Below are 21,103 nucleotides of genomic sequence, written 5' to 3' on the forward strand. Positions count from 1 at the left end.
TCATAGAGTTTTTTATCTGGCTAGCCCTATTCCCAAATGGTTTACATTTCAATTTAGAAACTACAGCTTTGAACAAAGCTGTTCAAATCTGGTAAATTGGATTGTGCCATTCCATGCATTTCAGTTATTATGCCTACAGCACGTAGGCAAGTGAATCAGACAAGTCTGCTGGAGAGAGCCTGGAAGCTCTTAGGAACGCCTCAATGAAGTTCATCATTTTTGTATTGCATCTTAGTACTCAGAGGCAGAAAAGAATAGTGGAGTGAGGTTCCTAGGACTTGGGTATAAAGAGGAAGATAATCTTAGTTTATTATCTGAACCTCATGCAGAAACTGGAGTGAGAGAGTATCTCAAGAATACAGTAGGATGACAGCATGGATTTAACTCATAGCTGTGTCTAACATACTAAGGTTAAACTAGATTTTCTCTCCCATTTAGAAATGTTTTAGCTATATGAATGAGCACTTGATCATTTCTAGTAATAGCACAACATCAGAAAAGGGAAGGCAAACTTGATATGTTGAGCAACACTTGATATAAAGTAAACCAATATGGTTTGAAATACAAACAATCAAAAAGTATATCCCTTGTTAAATGCAACCCAGAATTTCATGGTGTTTTTCTTAGGAGAGAAAGTAAAATTTATTTAAATCCAGCATGCCCACAATATGAACATAATGTGTAAATTAATTTTAAAATTTAAAAACCTTTATTTGCTTCGTTTTATAAATATCCCAGTGATCTCTCTTTCTTAGAAGTTTTCTACACAATTTGTGGTATAAAGTGTTTTAAAATAGCATACAGCAGAATTCTGAAAATGCAACATTCTATCACAAAAGTTATTTTTTACTTGTTCATAGAGCATTTTCACTACTTTACTCTGACTTTTTTTCATGGTGAAAGCTAAAATAGACACTACCCAAATAACGTGTTTTACAGTATAGAACATTTTACATACATTACATTTTCTACTATAGAATTCCAGTACATGACATGATCAAAATGAGAAAAACAAACCAAAATCCTTAAATTAGCACACAACAGAAGAAAAGGCATGCATGCTAATTATGTGCTGTTTTTCAAGTGATTCTGTCACTGAAGTTAATCTTGTTTTGTAGCATTCTACATAGTTTTAGATAAAATGTAAACATGCTTATTTCAATGGTACATACTGTTACACAGTACACATGTTCCTGGACTCTAATATTTATACTGTACATTGGAGGAAGCTGGCACTCTTCAGCTGAGGTCATAGATTGTCATATCAATATGATATACATTTTCCATTTTGTAAGTTATGAATGTAATTTTACCAGCATTTTACTGGTGATAAAGTCTAATGCATGGTGATTATTGCAAGAAATGCCGAATTCATTTAACACTTTCTGACAGATGGTTAGTAGGCAAATATTATTCAGTGAATAATCTGACACATTGTGATCAGCATAATAATAGCACTTATCAATGCATTGTCAAATCATCAATTTTTAGTGAATAAAAGTTAGAGTAGCAATATTATTTGTCTTTTGATAAATGAGATGTCCTTTAGTATCTGCTAAAAAAATAAAGCAATAGTGTCGCAGTGCTACTGTTTGAACTCAATATATTTTAAATTTGACTTACAGAATTTAATTTAATATGTTTCTCAAATGGATATATTTCCAATCCTACAAATGCATAGAGAGGATCAGGATAAAATTTGGGGGCAGGAGGGAATGCAATTGCAAAAAGAACAAATTCTATGCTGCTCGGAATTTGTTTATATGACAAATTTAAATATTTTACTAATTAATCTTATTTCTGAATTTAAATATGAAGTCCCAGCTACTGATTTTCTGTTGCCAGTGAATAGCTGTTAAAGATACTTTCTTTTACGCAGTTATCTGTTGAAGGAAGATTTTTATGTGTTGTATTATTTGCTTTTCATTTACTTTATAGTAAATAAGCTTATAATTTTAATGTCATCATTGCTCCTGATATTGAAAGGAAAACAATGTATATTGACACTTGTTCAGGGGCACATGATTACCGTAGCTGCTATTGCATTTTATAAATAACAAGTAAACTTCCATAGTGGACACAAACTATTTAAAGATATTATTGTACGAATGTGTATTGTGTAACAAAATACTGAGTCATATTTTTCAAAAACCTCTGACTTTGCAGAGCAGAGAAAGTAAATTTTTGTGCTCAAACCATATAATGGCTTAGAATTGAGTCTTCCCTACAGTGGAGGACTGCTGAAATGTATATCATTTTTATTGCATTCTGGAACTTGTTTCTTCTTCTCTTGTCACAGTTTCACGGACCTGTACTCAAGTTTTATTTCACCAGAAGTATCCATCACGGCAACTTCACTACAACAACACAGGCACCAGCTCTTCCAATATTGACAGGGACTTCCTAAATGTAAGAAACATTTTGTTTAGTTAACTTTATATAAACTATGATTCACAGGTATAAAGCCAAGTAGTTTACTTTCTCTAAAAGCAATGTTTTTCTAGCAGATGGAAATTAATTAAAGTGTGTCTTTCTAAGACTCATGAGATATTTGCTACTAGCATGATTTTTTGCAGGGGTGACTGGTGTCTCCTGAGTTTGTGGGACACACTGTGGACTGGAAGTGGCTAGCCCAGCAAATTGCAGACCACCAGCCAGAACACAGGTAAAACTACCCCCGCCCTCCAGGCGAGGGAGGGAGGGTGGGCCCAAACTTCAACTAAAGTTGCCATGGCTTGGCTTCACATGCCACGGGGGCTCCATATCCCAACCCCTCCACCCTAGCTTCTTGACAGCTGCAGCAAGGAGCTGTAGCACAGCGCTGTGCCCCACCCAGCTTTTTGCTATGCCAAGAACTGGGGTTGGGGAGGGAATACGCCCCACCCACGGTGGGCAGAACTGGCCAAGCCCAGTCTTGTCCCACCCCCAACTGTGAAACCCCATACAGCAAGCTGTATGGAAGGGGGGTTTCTTTCCCCACAGGGCCCAGTTCACAGCATAGCAAAACGCCAGGCCAGGCAGCCCTGAGCTGCAACTCCTGAATGCAGCTTTCAAGAAGTGGGGGTGAGGGAGAAGAGAAGCCCCCTGCCACACAGACCTGGCTTGCTTCTCCTCCCCCACTCCCGAGACCCTAGCCAAGAAGCTGGGGGGGGGGGCTTGCAGCAGAAGGGGCTCCCTTCTCCCCCCTTCCCCTGCTGCTGCTGATAGTCACTATCTGGTTGGGGGTGGGGAGCTGGGGAGAGGAGCTACTCCAGCAGCCTCCTGGGAGGCATATGGACATGCCCCCTGCCCGCTGGCCCTGGCCATTGCAGGTAGTAAATGAGCCCCCAACACACACCAAATGGTGAATATCTGCCTAGTTCATTCCTGCTCTATCTTACAGCACTTTAAGTAAAGTGTGATTGAGAGCTTCCACCAAGGATTTTTTGAATGTCTGTACTTAGCCTTAACATAACATCTGCTGGTATAGAACAGCAGTTCTTAACCTTTCACTGGCACTCCTCAGAAAATGCCAGCTCACAGTTTTCACTTGTTTTTTGACTAAAGAAAAGTAATAGAGCAATTCTTTCTGAGTTCTTTGCTGCAGCACCCTGGCTGAGGATCACTGCTCTAGAAAACAATAGTGAAAAAATTGAGCAGGCTTAAAAATCCTTCCAGTAGAGGGTAGTGGTAACTAATATACATATGAGGCAGAACAATACAGAATTCAAGACACTTGCAGCTTTTTGGTCATTCTGAAAAAAATCCATGAAATTGGATGGATTCCCTTATAATTTATTTTGAGACAGAAAGCACTACATTGTGAATGAGCACTACATTGTCAGCTTTAGTTGCACTTCAACAGTAACTAACATATAAGGAGAAAATAATATTAAGTGGATAACATTGCTCCTTATATATTCACATTTAATCAGGACTTCATTGTTGTTGTAGGTCCCAAAATCTTTTAGACTACAGGAAGTTAGGATTTCATAATGTTGTATAGCAGACATACGTAACATGTAGTTGTCTAAGACAACTTGGCAGTAAATTACAATGTCACCAAACACTTAATGTGGCACCTTACCAGTCAGTCTCTGCAAAGTCTACATTGAAATCGGATTGTTTTGTTTAATGTTGATCAGATTGATCTCAATAATAATCCTTTATGTTCAGTGGAACGTATGATGTGGCAAAGGTAGCCATAAGTTTGTCTAGAACCCAGGGCCAATGATAACTTATTTTTAATATTGAAACTGAAAAAGAAAACAATTTAACCTTTTTTGTTTAACATACAAGAATATCTTGGACACCTTTAGAAACAAAGGGACAAATGTCTTTGAAATGTGTTCAATTTGTCTTTAAAAATCAGTTTTTATCTGATCTGGGACCACAAATACTAATATTCATTAAGTTATGGCATGACATACTTCCAAAGCAATGGCAACTTTGATGAGGGTGCTGTACCATAGCTTAACCTGCTTTATTTTATTTTAATGTCAATACTTCTGAAATTTGTGATCTCATAACAGCTGTTTTGGGGATAATTAAAGTATTTAATGTTTTATACTCTAAATTATTCATACACACACACCACCTTAACACCATCCTAATGTCAGTTTTATCTGAGAATTAGCTAGTGATTTTAAAGATATAAGGTTATAACAAAATCAGGATAGTAGAGTGTCTTGATACATTACAGAAAAAGTGAGACTTATTGTTCTATTTTTAATGTAATTTCTCTTTTTTCCTTGTGACTAATTAATTTAGTGCTCAGCTTTTAATTTATTTATATGAAGTTACCTCTGTCCATTCATTGTTTTGTGCATCGTATGACTCCACTGTGTCCAGATAAGTATGGCCATCGTAGCCCCCTACTGCATACAGCCTGTCCCCGAGAGGACAGATACCAACAGCATCTCTTGGAACGCTTAAAGGTGCTACTGTGGTCCAGGCATCTGTTTTAGGATCATATCTACAATATTTTATGACAATAATGAAAAAATAATAATTAGAGTGAAGCAAGTCAGGATTACCACAATTTTAAAATCTAAATAACTCAGGTTAATTTCAAGTGTGATATTGTTCATCTGTTCTGTCTACATTCATGTACAGCAGTAGAAATAACATGATTAAATATTGTGTTTAACCACTAGAGGACTCTTTAAGCACATGAAATATATATTCCCATTTTATGGCCATAGTTCTAGTCTCCTTTCAGCTTAAATAAATTTAATTCTTGTAATGCAATCTGAATATGAACAAAGTATTAACCAACAGTATTGCAACATTTATTTAATGATATAAATGGCTGTAGATTTGAAGGTATAGCTTTATCCCTTTGCTCATAACTTAGTTGCCTGCACTGTATTATGCCAAAGCTACATTTAAAATAAATTTCATTGCATGAGTAAAACTTATCTTGTGTAATTATTAGTGACCTTTAGCAAGATTTAATATGTGGAAAAACTTTACCTTTTCAGTTCCCTGTTGGCCACAGCACAATAAATCAAGACAGTATCCTGAAGTTAACCTGCTCTAAATCTGAATGCATTCCACTGAAGTTAGGAGATCAAGATGACTGAAAGTAGAATTTAACAATGACAAGCCCCATAACTATTTGTATGTTCATCCATGTTTCACTTGCCTTTCCTAAAGCAACACTGCAGAAGACTACAACAGTAGTGTCTACACATTCTGCCAACAGGGCTTATTAAATAGCCAGATGAGTCATTGTCAAACAGGATGTCGCACTCTTTCCCCAGAGAATAAATGTACTCTTATCATCTGAGCTCATACCACACATTACCATGATAAGGGGCAGCAGCAAACAAAACAATATTATTATTCTTAAATAATAATGGTGTTTGCATTTTTCTGAGACACTGTTTGCATATTTTATCAGTACTTCTTATGGAAATTATTTTCACTGATTCTTACATAAATCTACCTTTGCTTAATAAGAACTAATTTGGAAAGTTTTTTCCAAGAAATGTATTTACGTCCAACAACTATCCTTCTGTCTTTACTGTCCTTCATGTATAGCTACAACGAATATAGGACTGAGGGTTTCAAGTGGAACTTTAAAGGTGCGTAGGAACTGGTTAGGATCCTGCATAGGAATAAAATGTATTTTTGAAAAATACTTAATTAGGGAAAGCATAAGGTGAGTGGAGCAGGAAAATATATTGGGTTAAATCTTTTCTTTGACAAAAATCATATCTTCAATGAAAAATTGTAATTAATTTTGGTTCATTTGAGTTAATATTGCTTTCATCATATTATTCATGCTGCAAGAGAGGGGAAGAAAATCTAAAAGTAGAAATATTTAATTTTGACATTTTTCAAATTATATTACTTCACTTAAAATTACCTTTTGGTCTGAAAAAAAATTTTTGAAAAATATTAAAAGGAACTCAAAATACAAATGATTTTATGTCAAAACAATAATTCATATAACATGAAACAAATGTATTGAAAGTTTTAGTTTAAACATCTAAAACATATTTTTCATTTTTTTGAACATTCAGAGAACTGAAACATCAATTGTTCTCACTACTGTAAATTATGATCTTTTTTAATTAATATATTTCTAAAACTTTTTCCTTGCTTTTCTTTTTTGTTTTTTAAAACAAATTAACTAGATCTTTGTTGAATCTTATACAAGTAAATTAGGAGTTTCATCATAACGCAAGGCACTCGATTTGCCTTCCAGAAAAAACACATCTATTAATTGTTCAAATTGGTATGTTTAATCACTTCTTCGGTACACAAACCAAACCTTCCAGGGTCTGTTCAAGGTTTTTTTTACATGACCCTCAACCTTCAAGCAATTCCAATTAAATTAATCTATAGTGTTTTATTCTGCTTAATAAATACATAACTGAGATGACTGTTGGACCTTTTCACAATCTCAATTATTTCCTTATCTTTGTAAAACACATGCCAATATCTAGACCTTATGACATGTAAGTTAGACTACCCTGCCTGGTTTTAAAATCTCTTACTTCTAACTAGCTACAGCAGAGACTTACATTTTTCTAAAATGTACTTAACATTTGGAACACACTTCGCAAATGTAATGTTTTTAGTTAAGAAGTTTCCTTTGCAACATAAGCGAATTTATACTTCTGTTTCCATAGAAGATAAAAACATCCTTACCTTTCCACACAATCGGAAAGTCGAGAACAGTGGTTGGAAGCAGGTGCATCATGACCTCCCACTGCATATAAAAATCCATTGTATGTTGCAACACCAACACCTCCTCTTCTCTTAGACATTGGAGCACACATACTCCACTTGTTAGTGTGAGGATCAAAACATTCTATGGATTTTAAGCAGGAACTGCCATCCCGTCCACCAACAGCATATAACCTATAATAACCCACATGAGGATAAACCAGAACTGTTAACATACACAACTGCTTGCATTATTTTAAGAGGAATTTTATTTGGTTAGTCTCATTTAAAATGCTTTAAAATGCTAGAAATTACTGAAATTTGGTATCTAACAATTATACCATGTAATTCTTTTTGCCTAATTACTATCCTAAGACATAAGGAGGGAAGGTTACCTTTTCAGTAATGTAAATATTTTAAGCAGTAAAAAAAAAAAAAAAAGAAAGGAAAATTAAAAATCCTTCTTTGTAAGTGAGCTATTCATGGAACATAACCTTAAAAAAACAAAACAGGAAACAGGTAGTCTGGGGTAAGGGGAAAATACCAGTACTGTTTCCATCAAGTAACATTTTTGCTTGTAGCTGTTTGACATTTTAAACGCAGCATTTGTTAAACAGATTTACTATGCTTTAATATTTAAAAGATTTTTTAACGAACCAAATATTATATGAACAACATTTTTGACCCACCCTTATCTCTCTGCTTGGGTTTGAAAGACCCTAAGGCTGATGATTTTTCAGGAACCAGCTGTGTCATCCATTCTGTTCAACATGTTGTGATACTATTGGGCAAACAGTAAGGCAGTTTATACTAATGTATCATTATTCTGTGTGAGTGACATGCTCATTTCTGCTTAATGTTAATAGCTGCCTGTCTTTCCAGTGCCTGCATAATGTTAGGACCTGAATCAAAGTAACCTGAAGTTTAATCCTGATTAGGCACCTATGTTGGAAATGGTGCTTGTCCCACGAATGAACACATTTTTTCAATTGTTTGTTCATGAGCTTCTTCATAAGTCCTCAAGCCCTTATAGATCTTTGACTGATTTGAGCCAGTTGTGGTGGCATATGAGCTCAATATAGCTCATGTAAGGTTTTCTTTATGTGAAACCTGTCAGTTATTTGTGCCCTTTTCACTTCCAGATTGGACAGGTAGCAATGCTACTTGCTGAGAGCCTGAACACTATAGCTGGTACAGAGTACATCTGTATATTTTCTCATTGGAGAACACCTGTCAAATTGCATCTGTATTCCAAAGACTGCATAAGTTTATTATATTATTTTGGAAACAGTTTGCCTTGCTTATATTGGCGACTTGTTTATACTGATAACTTGAACCTTGCATGAGGTTGCTACTAAATAGGAGCTAGATCAAGATCTAGTTCCCTGGCAAGTGAAAGCAGCATTAGTTATGGTTGAAACAGAAGATGAACATTTAATGAAATCCAACATTTAATGGATAGGTGTTGGCGGTAGATTGTTTTTGGGGTGCACTTTGATTGGCATTTACACAGCTATGGTTTGGTTTTTGGTTTGTTTGGTTTTTAATTGGTGCATTGGATAAATCTCACCTTTTTATAATTCTTGTGGACAACATGTATATATCTAATATAGAGATACACATATATATTACATATATACAGAGAGATTCTAGGATCCATCCCCTCTCCTTCTGAGAGACCCTTTATAACACAACACAAGACTATATGCTAAAAACCACAGTAGACATAGTTTAAAAATAAGTGTAAGATGTGCCTTACTTCTCCAAGGAAAAGGCCAAGTATCCTATATTATACATTGGTAGTGTTTATAGTAATTCCTTGGGCAAAATAGCTTCCTACCAAAATGCAAAATGTTTTTTGCTGAGATCAGAAACCTGATGGTCAAAAATACAGGTCTAGGGAAATGTCGGAAAAGGAAAAATACTACATGGAAGACTTTTGGTAAGCTGCAATGGAAGAAATCAAAGCAAACATGATCTCACCCTATTCCCTGTTGTGCAGTAGATTACCTCACAAAACTAACAGACATAATTTAAATTTAGAGCTCGTGAAAACAGGCAGCCTATTTCAGGAGTGCTCAAGGGCTTAGCTACATTAGGATGAATTTCCTCTTCAACAAAGCAATTTCCTGCATATCATTCTGGAAGACATTCTGAGGAGCTTCTGGTGAAGTTTATATTAAGGATGTTTGCAAGGTCTTTCCTCTGTAAGAGAATGGGAACTCAAATAGTTCTGTTACTCTAATTTTTTGTGTAAATATATGCATTAAATTTGTTCAATGTCTAAGCACTGTAACTTAAATCATGTGAAGAAACTTAATATCTGTAGGGATAAAGGCATTTAGGAGCTTTGTTCTCCCATGGGTGGATGTAACACATCCATGGGTCATAACTTAGTTGAATTTAGATCCACATAAATTAGCTTGGCAGCATGAAATAGTATTGTAAAACATGATATTGGTAAGATCATCTGTCCATACCCCATTTGAGCTCATATATACCCCTCAAACAATCATGGTTGGAGGATTGTTAGAGTTAGATAAGATGGTACACTGACTCCAACAGCTCTGTCTAAGACAAGATTTCCTATGTCCATCCAATCTCAGATATGACGGAGAAGGAAAAATGAAAGTAAAAATGACCCTGTCCTGTACCAATGTGATATTCACTCTGTAGTGAAATGTAGACATTTTTGGAATAGAATACCAAAGAAATTAGTGTGTAAGAGTGGGAAGAATGACAATTTTAGTTTAAAATGCCTAGATAAAAATTCTAGTTCCATGCAAAGCTCTTGAGAATTTTAGTATATCTGGAGAGAGATAATTAGCCATGTTAGTTTGAAGTCAGGCAGGAGGCAAGGCAGACTGGCACCTTAAGGCACTCTTACTTGTCTCCTGACACATTCTGATTAGAATGTGCCAGAGCAGATTTGATTTGGGTCTGCTGAAGTGTCCAATCAGAATGCTCCAGCATGCAGCAGCATCTTATATATTCAGCATACCACATTCCAAAATGGTGGCAGGGGTGCTTTAACTAAAGTTTGTTTGACAAGCTTTAGTTAAAGCACTGCAATTTTGAAATGCAGGACACTGAATACATGGGACACTTCCAGCATTTTAATTAGAGCAGATCCCGAGAGTAGCTCTAATTCAAATGCAACTGCTCCCCCCCGGAGCACGTGTATAGGCATCCATAAAGACTAGCTCATTCAGCAAGACTACAGACCACTTCATTAGATACTACCTCTGGAGAGTGCACATACCATATTTTATTTGAAAGATCCATGTCTAACATCCCATGGAATTTAATTTGTCTATGTTAAATGAGAAAGGGGCAGAATAAACCCCTGCTAGGATTAGAAACTCTAGGGATAGTAGTTATTTCAAATTTGATACATAAAACTTTTCCTTCGCTTTCTTTGTATACAATATATTTCCTTTGTTCCTTGTTCTTCTTTTTATTTGGGACTTGCCACAGCTGCAGTGTGTGTGTGTGTGTGTGTGTGTGTGTGTGTGAGAGAGACCTTTTTTTGGTGGATAGGGATTACTGTCAATTTGCAGGGGGAGGGGTTTATAGATGTTGTAATAGCAGACTTTTGTTGATTTTAACGTGGAAATGGAAACTTTCTTTAAAAAGCTAATAGATGAAAAGTCTAAAATGAGTGTTAAAATGCTAACTTCTAAATTGACTGTAAAATCATTCTCAAATTATTGTAATTATAAATAAGCAAAACACCTTTAAAACATAATTTACTCATTAAAGGAACATTTATAGGAAGAAAATACCAGAAAACAAAATAAGGGGTTAATCTTTTTGTTTTTACCTACTTGCTATTTAATGCTGCAACCCCTACTGTGCTTCTAGGAGTTGACATGCTAGCAACATAATTCCACTGCCGTGCCTGTGGATCCCATCTTTCTACTGTATTGAGATAACTCCATCCATCATGGCCTCCAACTGCATACATTGGTCCTTCAAGCATTGCTACACCTTAGAAAAAAATTAGGGATAAAATTTAGTCTGATACCTGATAGCCAAAGGCCAGTTTCATTTGCCTTTAAAAATTACTTAAGACTTTTCATAAGTACCTATGACTTTAAAATTACTTATGTCTTTAAAAGTTACTTATGACTTTTCATTTGCCTTAAAAAATTCCTCACACAAATACAACTTCAATTAAGAACATCTGTATAAAAGCTGATATGTCACTGAGCAGAATGAAAATCATCTGCGCAGGATACTCAATGAAAGTACTGCATTTCTATAGTTCTGGGAAAAACACTACCTTTCAGCAAATTCTCAGGGGGAAAACAACTATAACTCTGAGGATTCCTGTCTCCATGATTGGTCCATTTTGGTCTTTTTTGACTTATGCAATATTGCTGCTGTTAATACTTATTAATGTATATATAAATAAGCTTTCAAGTTACAAAAAGCTCATGTTATTACTCCTACATATTATGGGACAGGAAAATGTTTACTCAATTACCAAAGAAGCTTTACCCCTTTTAGGGATAAGTTATCTTACAAATCTTTGAAGGTTTTTTGTTTGTTTTTGTTCTTTTTTGGATTTTATTTTGCTACGTATAATAACCAAAGCAAAAATTAAAAAAAAGAGAAAGAAAGGAAGAAAGAATTTCAATCTGGCTGCTAAAATTATTTTTCTAAATCCATATTTACAGGCCCAAATATAACATACCAATTTAAGATTTTTCATAAGCGCTCACTCCATATAAATTGCACAAAAGCTAATAGAGCTTCAAATGCAAAATAGCCTAGCAAATCAGGCTGATGTGGGTTGAGGAACCTAACTTGTGGCAGTTGTGTTGTTGTCATTCCAATAACTTCCCTCTTCCTTTTAATAATTTGCACTATTACAATCTTACCAGGTTTCATTGGAATGAGACAAGATAAAAATTGACTCTGTTTAGAATACGAAAGGCTTAGCAGGAGCTGACAGTTAAAAAAAAGCCCTCAGTTAGATAATTATCAATACTGAGGTAAAAATTCTGTATGTTTATCGCAAACTTAACAATTAAAAAATCATAAAAAGTAAATTACCACCCTGACAAAGTAGTTAATTAGGCAGTTCATCCACCTCAAGATGGAAAGATCTCAAATGAAAACCCCTTTTTATACTATGCGAATTATTTATTAAGCTACTCGGCCTGTCATATTTTCCATTAGTAGCTGCATCTACATGGGCGCTTTTCTCTGGAGCTGACTAATTAGCTTTGTATTAGTGTCACTATCCTCACGTACATGCATATTGGGGCACAGTAAATTAATTAACTCCTGTAGAATACTACTGTCCAGGACAAGCACTATCCTACAGCAGAGCAGACTGTGTCAAAATGCTCATGTAGATGGCGAATGGGGCTGACTGGGACATGAAGGTGCTACAGTGCGGGAGCTGCCCGTCAGCTAGCCCTGCACTGCAGCACCTCTGTGTCCCAGACAACCCCTCCACAGCACATTGAGCCAAGCTGAGTCCAAGGCTGGCAAGCTGACCCCAAGTCCTCTGCCTCAGCTCAGTGTGCTGCTGGCCTGGGGACATAGGTAGGTAAATGCTGTGCCTGGGAGAAATAAACTCTGGCATGAACTGTGCTGGAGTTAATTTCTGTGTGCTGATTGTACAAACTTTTGCCTGGATCTGGGGAAAAAAAAACAAAAAAACCCAACATGCTATGCTTAAAACACTTCTGGTGCTTTTTGTCTTTTTATTTGTTTTTTGTTTTCTTATCAAGGACAGAAGACTTCTAAACTTTACAGTGTCTTTACAACTTTTTTTTTTCTTCTGCAATTTCAGACTTAGCCTGCTTTTAGTTAACCTGATTCCTTAACTTCACTAACATTATCAGCCTACAAAAAACTGAATTAAAGTTTTCCTGGGCAATAATCCCAGGGTGAAAGCAAATATTAAATTAACCCTGTCACATTTCCCTAATTAGTTTATACAAGGGTTCAAAAGTTCTTAACTTTCACACATACTACTGGGTATTGTATGTATAAAAGAAAAATAAACATTCATTTATACTAGTTTTTTATTAATCAAACAGCATCTGTAACTCAATTAAATTACCAAATTGACTAAAATTATACTTTAAATAGCAATCCAGCACTTTATACTAATTTGTATCCACAATGGCTCTTGTCCTTGGACAACAGGATTTTAACATTTAATATTTTGCCCCATTGAATAATAATAATGTTCCCATTGACTTCCTTGAGATAAGAATGTAACCCCTAATATGAGAATGATAACCCTCATGGTCTTTAATACCACTCTTTGCTTTTATTATTTTGACAAACTTGGAAAGAACCCAAAGGTGTCATGTTAATACAGAGTGCTTGGCATAAAAGTAATACATGCCATAAAAACCTGGAGTGCTTATAATATGAGCTTGGTAGCTTTTAATTTTTATTGCATTAAAAATAACCCACCTCTTCTTGAACACATCCCAGATTTCCTACAATGTTTCTGTTTTTACCAAAACACAAGCAAGCTGTCCATTTCTTAAGAAGCATGGTACAAATCAATCCAGAGAGAGAGATTTTCTGGTGTTTTAAACCCTACTTATACTGTCCTCTCAAACTTAAATTTTTCTCCGTCTCATTGTTCTAAAATGGGAGTATACATTTAGATGTTTACTGATTATTTAATACATTCTTTATTAACTGCATATGAGGACTTACAGGGGAATGAAGGCCCAAAGATATTAAGTTATATCAGAGTTGTATAGATTTTTGTCAGAATGGCACAATAGATAAAGTAGTAGAATATTCATTTAAATAAATTAAAAGGAGCAATGCAGTGGGTATATTAAAGGCACCATCTAAAGTAGGTCCAGTTAGGTCTACTAAACCATAAAAAAAAATATTTTATTAATCATAATTAGTTACTAATCACTTGAAGCCCTAACTGAATTCAATGGTACATGTAGGAGTTGAATAAGGAATGGGAGATATTCCAAATTGGTTCCTTTAATGCCACATGGGATTCTAGAATTTCCTACTGATTTTTTATTTTGAAATATGTATATTCTTTCGCAAAATTTTAGTGCAAATTGGGTGATATGGAAACAATTAAGGAAAACATTTAACACAATAGGAAACTGGTTAGCTCTCAAAAATATCCCTTATAAACAATGCTTATAATTTTGGGTACTATAAAAATGTGTCAATTGACTTTTGCATTGATTTGAATATGGTACGAGCTATACATTACAAAGAAACCGTAACTCTTACCTAAGCCATGTCTGTGTGTTGACATTGGAGGCATTATAGTCCAAACTTTAGTAATTGGGTTGAAACATTCAACTGTATTAGAGGTTTTCAGACCATCTCGTCCTCCCACAATGTAAAGCTTGTTGTCAATTACTGCTACTCCAAACTGTAGCCGTCTACCATTCATGGTACCAATTTGTTCCCAACTGTTTGTCCTAAGATCATATTTCTCAATTGTTGTGGTTCCTGTTAAAAGCATAATCACTTTGAAACTCTGAATAGATGAGGGCATAGTGCATTAATATATACTATTTAGTAGATTGTCCATCCCAAAAGAACAGAAACTTTATTAAATTGAAAAACATTGAAAATGATGGCCAGTGGGTACGTGTACACAATCATTAATGCACTGTAATTATGGAGCATTAAGTTTAGTGCCTGTAATTACAGGTACTAACTTAATGTGCCATAATCAGTGCTACTGCACATTAGCACAAATGGTCTTTTTGTGATTCTAATGCACAATAGACTAAATTTACTGGGCCTTAGCGCGTTAGCCTAGGTTTTGCCTACCATGCTAATGTGGAGTAGAATTAGTCTTTTGTACTGAAAGTGACTCATGTAGATGTGCTCACTGATTCTTATAACCAATGCCTGTAATACTTAGGCTGCTGCTGTTAAATCTTAGTAAATTGCATTAAATCAAATTAATATACTATTGTCATATATTGTTGCATTGATATAATATTAACACATATATAGGCCATCTGTAAGTGTAAACTGAGTGCTAGGAAATACAGAATTGCTTGTAAACACTTTGTAATCTTTAGAAGTTCTTCAGGCTTATTATGTTCATAGTTATTTAATTGCCATAAAATATTTTCTTGATTTCCATAGATAGATAGATAGATAGATAGATAGATAGACAGATAGATCAGAACACTGTGGTGCTTTTTAATATTTGTGCTTCAAATATTACAAGCATACAAAAACTGGAACTAGAGCTCTGCCATTTAGAAAATGTGTGAGTATCCATTCACAGTAGGGTTTGATACTTTTTTAAAATGTAGGCAATCAGGGGGTTAAGTTTTGAAGAAGCACGTAGTGGTTATGCTACTGATTATGCTGCTATGCTCTTATGGCCTTGCAAGACTGCTATAACATGCAAGCCATATTCTCACTTATTTTTTCTTTTTACACTGAGTTTTTAATAATGCTATTACTGCAGGCTTCCTACTATTGGTAAGACTTTGACTCCCTGCCACTCAGAATTGGCACCTTTCAAAGCAATGGCTCCTGTTACCCAGCAGCTGTTGTTGCTGCTGCTCTACGTGCTGATTTAGTACAGCACGAAAGCTACTGGCCCATAGCCAAAGTAGTCAAGGAGCAATTGTTAATCACACCTATAACAAGCTGTAACGTACCTTTGACAAGACTGGTAGGTTTCATTCATAGGCTCACAAGGACAACCAAAGGAGAAAATTAGAACTGGGCTCCTGTCTAACCCCAATAGGAGTTTGTAAAAACTGATAATTTTGATTGGTGAATATAAATTGCCACCAAACTTGCAATTAGGGTTTGCTGCCAGAATGGTAACGGGAAGAAAGAGAAAGATTAGTATTTGCTGCATACTGATCTCTCAAATACAGTCTGTCCTGGATCTTCCATTACATTTAAAAAACAAATAGCAACTGTTCTGATCTATTTGCCTTTCAAAATCCAGGTATTGTTAAAAATAATCCTTACAAAACATTTTAAAAAGAAGGACTTTCTACCAGAGCCTGTTCGGAAAATCTTATTCCAAGATGCTGTGGGATCTGTGAAACTAAAATAACCAAGACTTTGAAAGCTGTATTTTAAAATATCTTTTCACCTTTCTGTATTTTGACTTGCCCCCTCTTTTAACTTGCAACATCATCCCTTTCTTACTTCTTAATAGTATTCCTTTCTCCTTTTTCCTCCTCATGTCCTCAGTTACCAATCCTTTGGATTATTCTTTTCATTGTTTTATCCATTTTGTTCTTTTGTCTACTATTCCTTCTTCTGAATACTCCCTATGCTCTTTATAATCAAAACAAGCTAGTTTTTGCTCCCAGCTCTTATTATAGTAAGAGATTGAAATAAATATCCAGCATACTAACATAAAAAAACAGCTGAAACAAATTGCATGTGTTGGAAAGGAGCCTAAGGGAGACAGGGTCCCAGAATCCATTCAACTCTAGTGAGATTCAGATACGTAAACACTTTAGAGCAGTGATTCTCAATCAGGGTGCCATGGGTTTGAGATCCTTCCAAGGGTCCCATGGGGTCCCATGCAAAGTTAGCACTGTTAGGTGTGCAAACGTGGTTTGCAAGAGAAACCCAGAGATTTAAAATAGGAATCTGTCACATTAGAAACCATCAGAACTTCTGTAGTGCTTCTGAATTCTTCGCAACAGAATTGCTTTGCTATTTTTCTGGAGTCAAAAAATTAGTGAAAACTAAGAGCAGGCAGTTTCCAAGGCATTGCCTGGAGTATAAAACCAAGGAATAGAACTACTACTTTAGAATAATGCAGCCCAGAACAGTTTTGATTATTCTTTGATCTATTTCACATAATGACTTGGCTTCAAGATATCATCTGAGAGAAGAACTAACATGCTTTCCTAGCATTCTTACTCTCTATTACATAAGGGTGTGCTTGCTATGAAGGTAGTTAATTCTACCCTCCTCCTGCCTCCAGTGCTGTTGTTGCACTTTACAATGATTATTTGGGTGTTGACTTAAATTTACAAATTCAGCATCAGCTCTGGGTGTGGTAAAGAATGGCACTAAGAGAGTGGGAGGTGAGGAAATGCTGTTCTTCCTAAATATCAAAAGGCAAAAGTTCAAACAAATGGCTCTTTTCCAAGGTAATAAGTGAAAAGTCACTAACGGGAAGTGCACATTTCATTGAAAAGTCCTTTCTTTTTATAGCCTCTACTTGGAAAATAAACTGGAACTTTTTTTTTTAATGGAAAACCAGTTTGTAAAATAAACTTCCAATTCTTGGTAGCAGATAATAAACAAATTTTCTTGCTACAGCCATAGAAGTTACATTTTAGTTTAGATGCTAGTGATGTGTCAACATCTGTGTTCCACATTTAAGAAATAGTAGGGTGACAACTATTCCAGGCACTTCAGGAGGTACACATCAATCTTATTAAACATTTTGCTTACTATTGTTAACATTGGCTGTCATACATACATGATGAGGAAGTGAGGTACAGTGCTATCTTATTTAACACTCTTTTAACCTAAAAATAGAATGGGTAACTGTATTGAAATGCTATTAATATTCAACTCATACAGCAAACTGCAGTAATATCTAATGAGTTACTAGACTTGAAACTACTTATAACATTCTGTCTTGTTTCTTATTTTCTCAGGAACAAGAGTTCTGTAAAGTAACCCCATAACATTTTAGAATAATCGTATTTCCAGACTCATGCATACAGCAAGTGTGAGGTTAAACCAGGGGTAGGCAAAATGCACCTTGAAGGCTGGATCTGTCCTGCAAAAGGAATTTGTCCTGCCCATGGCAGGTCCCTCAGCCCCAACCAGCCCGAGTGTAGGGGACAGCCTAGGTCGTGGCACATACGGCCGGTACTGCTACCCCCAGGCATGCAGCAGGGCTGGGGTGGCATAGTGGACAGACTCTGCTTTGCAGTAGCCCCAGCAGTGGCAGCTCCTTCTGCTGCCTCTGCCAGTGTGTGTACTCTGCCCCCCTTATGGGTCTTCCCCCTTCCCTGTCCTAGCCCCAGCCCCACACTGTCATTGCCCTACGATCCTGGCACTGGCCCCATCCTCCTGTCCAACTCCCACATGCTGCTTCCTACCCACCCACAGCTCCATCTCATCCCTCAGCTGAGTGTCCTGATCATGGGGGTCCTCGGATATTTAGAAAGTTTTGGTGTGCTGTAGCTGGCTCGTGGGCAGTGGGGGTGCTGACCTGATCGGGGTGGGGATGACGCTGACCCAGCCTTAAACAGCTGATCCAAACTCCCTAACTGGCCCTCTGGCCCAAATAATTGCCCAACCCTGGGTTACTGTGTTTCTTACTATATTAACTTCTCTGTTTTCAAAGTGATGTAAGTTTTCATGAACCTGCACTTGGAACTTTTTGGGGGGGTTAAAAATGTTTCCTTTCATAATGCTATGAAATGACATTTCAATGTACAGTTTATAGTAATCCAAAAAGGACAACCTGCAACCTGGGTTTCTTGCTCATCTGTCTGGCATTGTGATTGAAAACTACTTCAGCTATGACAATCAAAATTATTAGCCATGAAATAACAGCTGTAACAGTCAGTCTCCAACTATAAATTCTATTTTCTTTCAGTCTTGAAAACTGTGAAATTTTGTTGCAAGATCAAAAAAAAATAGAATAAGTCTAACTGGGGATTCAATAATAGTTTATTATTAATCAGTAATTAAAGATTGTTTATATTTAGAAGATGTACATATTTTTTTGGAACCAGACCTATAACAAACTGTTGCAGAAATGTATTATTGTTGAGTTATACTTTTTCCTTTACATATTTCAACCTTTTGGCTGGAATTGAAGTCTCAAATCTTCCAAGCTTTTTCCAAACAGAAAATACCATAATTTTTTTGTGACTTTTTGCACCCAAATTCAAAAACCCTAAATGTTTGCATGCTCAGTGAACTGCATCTAAAGCCCAGACTTTGAGAAGTAAATTCCCCACTGAGGTACGGTCATAGGCATTATTGGCCAGTACTGTACCCAGGCCATTCCCCTATTCTCTACCTTCTCTTCCCCCCACATACCTCCCCATGCAGCAGCTGCAGCAGCTTCAACTCTGACAGAGGGGTCAGCAAAACAACAGCAGCAGCACATGGTATTGGAGCAGTGATGAGGGGAGTTTGCTGTTGAGGAAGATGTCATTTTCTCTTTTTGCTGCTGACATGCATGTTGAGTAGCCAAAAGAACACCAATTTTGGGCAGAAAAAAAGCAGGTGACATCTCTCCCAGCACCATAAACTACATTTCACAGAATGCTTCTCACTCACTCGCACTCCTACACAGCAGTGGCTGCACTGCTCTCCCTGTAGTTGGCAGATATTGTAGGAAGGTATGGGTTGCAGGAGGGGGATTGGAGAATGAGACACTCTTTTAGATCCCTTCTTTTAGGCAGTGTCTAGAGCTTATGTCCTGCTCAGTCACTCTTCCTGTTAGAAGGCAGAATGTGACAAATGGATTTTTTTTTAATTCTTACCATCCTTATCTTCCATTGTCTTTAATAAAAAGCTTAAAATAGTTACATAAATTCCTAATGTTATATAATCTCCATGCATTGTCATGCTCATAAGGTAGCCAAACAAACCTCCATACTTGCCTTTAGTAGCATCCATGCCTCCCACAGCATAAAGTGAACCCACTGTAGACTTTCTAGGTTTAGTTCGGGGACTCTGCATCATGGATCTCCTTTCTGGTAGCAGATGATACTTCATAGCTTCCATTAGAAGTTTTTGACACTCAAGGTCATCCACAAACATGGGACTGTTTTCTAGATCTGCTAGTAACTGAGCAAAGACAAGTATTGATCTATATGCACCCAAGTTTTAAAAGGGAAGATGCAGCTTGATAACTGAAACAAAATTACAAATCCTAACCCTCAACTGGGGCCCATCTCTCATTTTAACTTTGTCTTAGTCCAAATAGATTACCTGACATAAAATATTGCAAATACAAGAAAATAAATTCTTCAAAGATTATATTTTTATTTATGCATTATGATCAGGTTAAAACTATGAGCTCAGTCTTACTCTGATTGAAATCAGTAGAGAGACTTGAACACAAATAGTAGCATGGTTTTAACACATGCTTTTATATTAATGCAAAAATGTCTATGCATTATACTAATAGCCAGTATGTTTATATAAGTTTAAAATCAAATATATGCCAGAGTAATAGTTAATATGTAACAATAAAACCTTGCACTCTTTCTGTCACCACATACATTCCAAATAGTCCAGACCAGAGTGATTTGTGGTTCCACTCAAATTCTAAAAACACATTGGATAAGAAGAAAAAAAAATCTATGATTCTGACCAATTAGGAAGTTTAGAGCAAACCAGAGAAGAAAATATTTGAGTTATAAACAATGTAAGACAATGTGAAGTAACAACTTCATAAGGCATTGCATATCGCATTGCAAGACATATTTCTCCATATATATATTTCATGTACACATCTCAACAAAAACAAAATCTCACAGTACAAATATCAAGCTGCCACAGAATGTCAGTTTGCTTCAGAACTGTATGTCCATCTCTAATTGTCATGTATCTGTTTCAATCTAAGCAATGAGTAACACCAGAGGCACCTCCACAGGCATGTTCAAATGTGCATGGACATTTGATTCCCCAGGTACAAGTAGCGGCAGTGAACCCTGTGCTGTCACTACTTGTCCCCAGGGAACACCCGTGCTGAGTGCTTTGGTGCATGACAATTTGCCTCCCATGGGGTAGGGGAGGATGGGGCCAGCACAGCCTCAGCAGCCTTACCTGGGGTCCTGTGCACTTCCTGGGGCTGCATCTGTGGTGATTCTGCCAACTCCAGGTAGTCAAGCTCCGATTTTTAGGAGTGCACGCCAGCCGAGCATGCATTGCTCCATTTTTTTTCCCCACAGTTTTTTTTGACCCCTAGATAACCAGTGGTCAAAAAAACCCATGG

General features: G+C 36.4%; 1 protein-coding gene across 1 annotated transcript in view; it reads right to left on the reverse strand.

Annotated features, from left to right (window-relative positions):
* Positions 1–278: 278 nt before the first annotated feature.
* KLHL4 (kelch like family member 4) overlaps positions 279–21,103 on the reverse strand; it is a 91,435-nt gene continuing 70,610 nt past the window's right edge. Inside the window, exons 5-11 of the mRNA XM_019536178.1 lie at positions 20,384–20,433; positions 19,764–19,972; positions 14,407–14,631; positions 10,986–11,148; positions 7,141–7,353; positions 4,783–4,954; positions 279–2,403 (exon numbers count right to left, since the gene is read on the reverse strand). Of these exons, the coding sequence (XP_019391723.1) occupies positions 2,344–2,403; positions 4,783–4,954; positions 7,141–7,353; positions 10,986–11,148; positions 14,407–14,631; positions 19,764–19,972; positions 20,384–20,433 (1,092 nt within the window). The 3' untranslated portion in view covers positions 279–2,343. The remainder of the gene's footprint in view (positions 2,404–4,782; positions 4,955–7,140; positions 7,354–10,985; positions 11,149–14,406; positions 14,632–19,763; positions 19,973–20,383; positions 20,434–21,103) is intronic.

Source organism: Crocodylus porosus, unplaced genomic scaffold (assembly GCF_001723895.1).
Source record: "Crocodylus porosus isolate Cpor-Errol unplaced genomic scaffold, CroPor_comp1, whole genome shotgun sequence".
NCBI classification, from domain to species: domain Eukaryota; kingdom Metazoa; phylum Chordata; order Crocodylia; family Crocodylidae; genus Crocodylus; species Crocodylus porosus.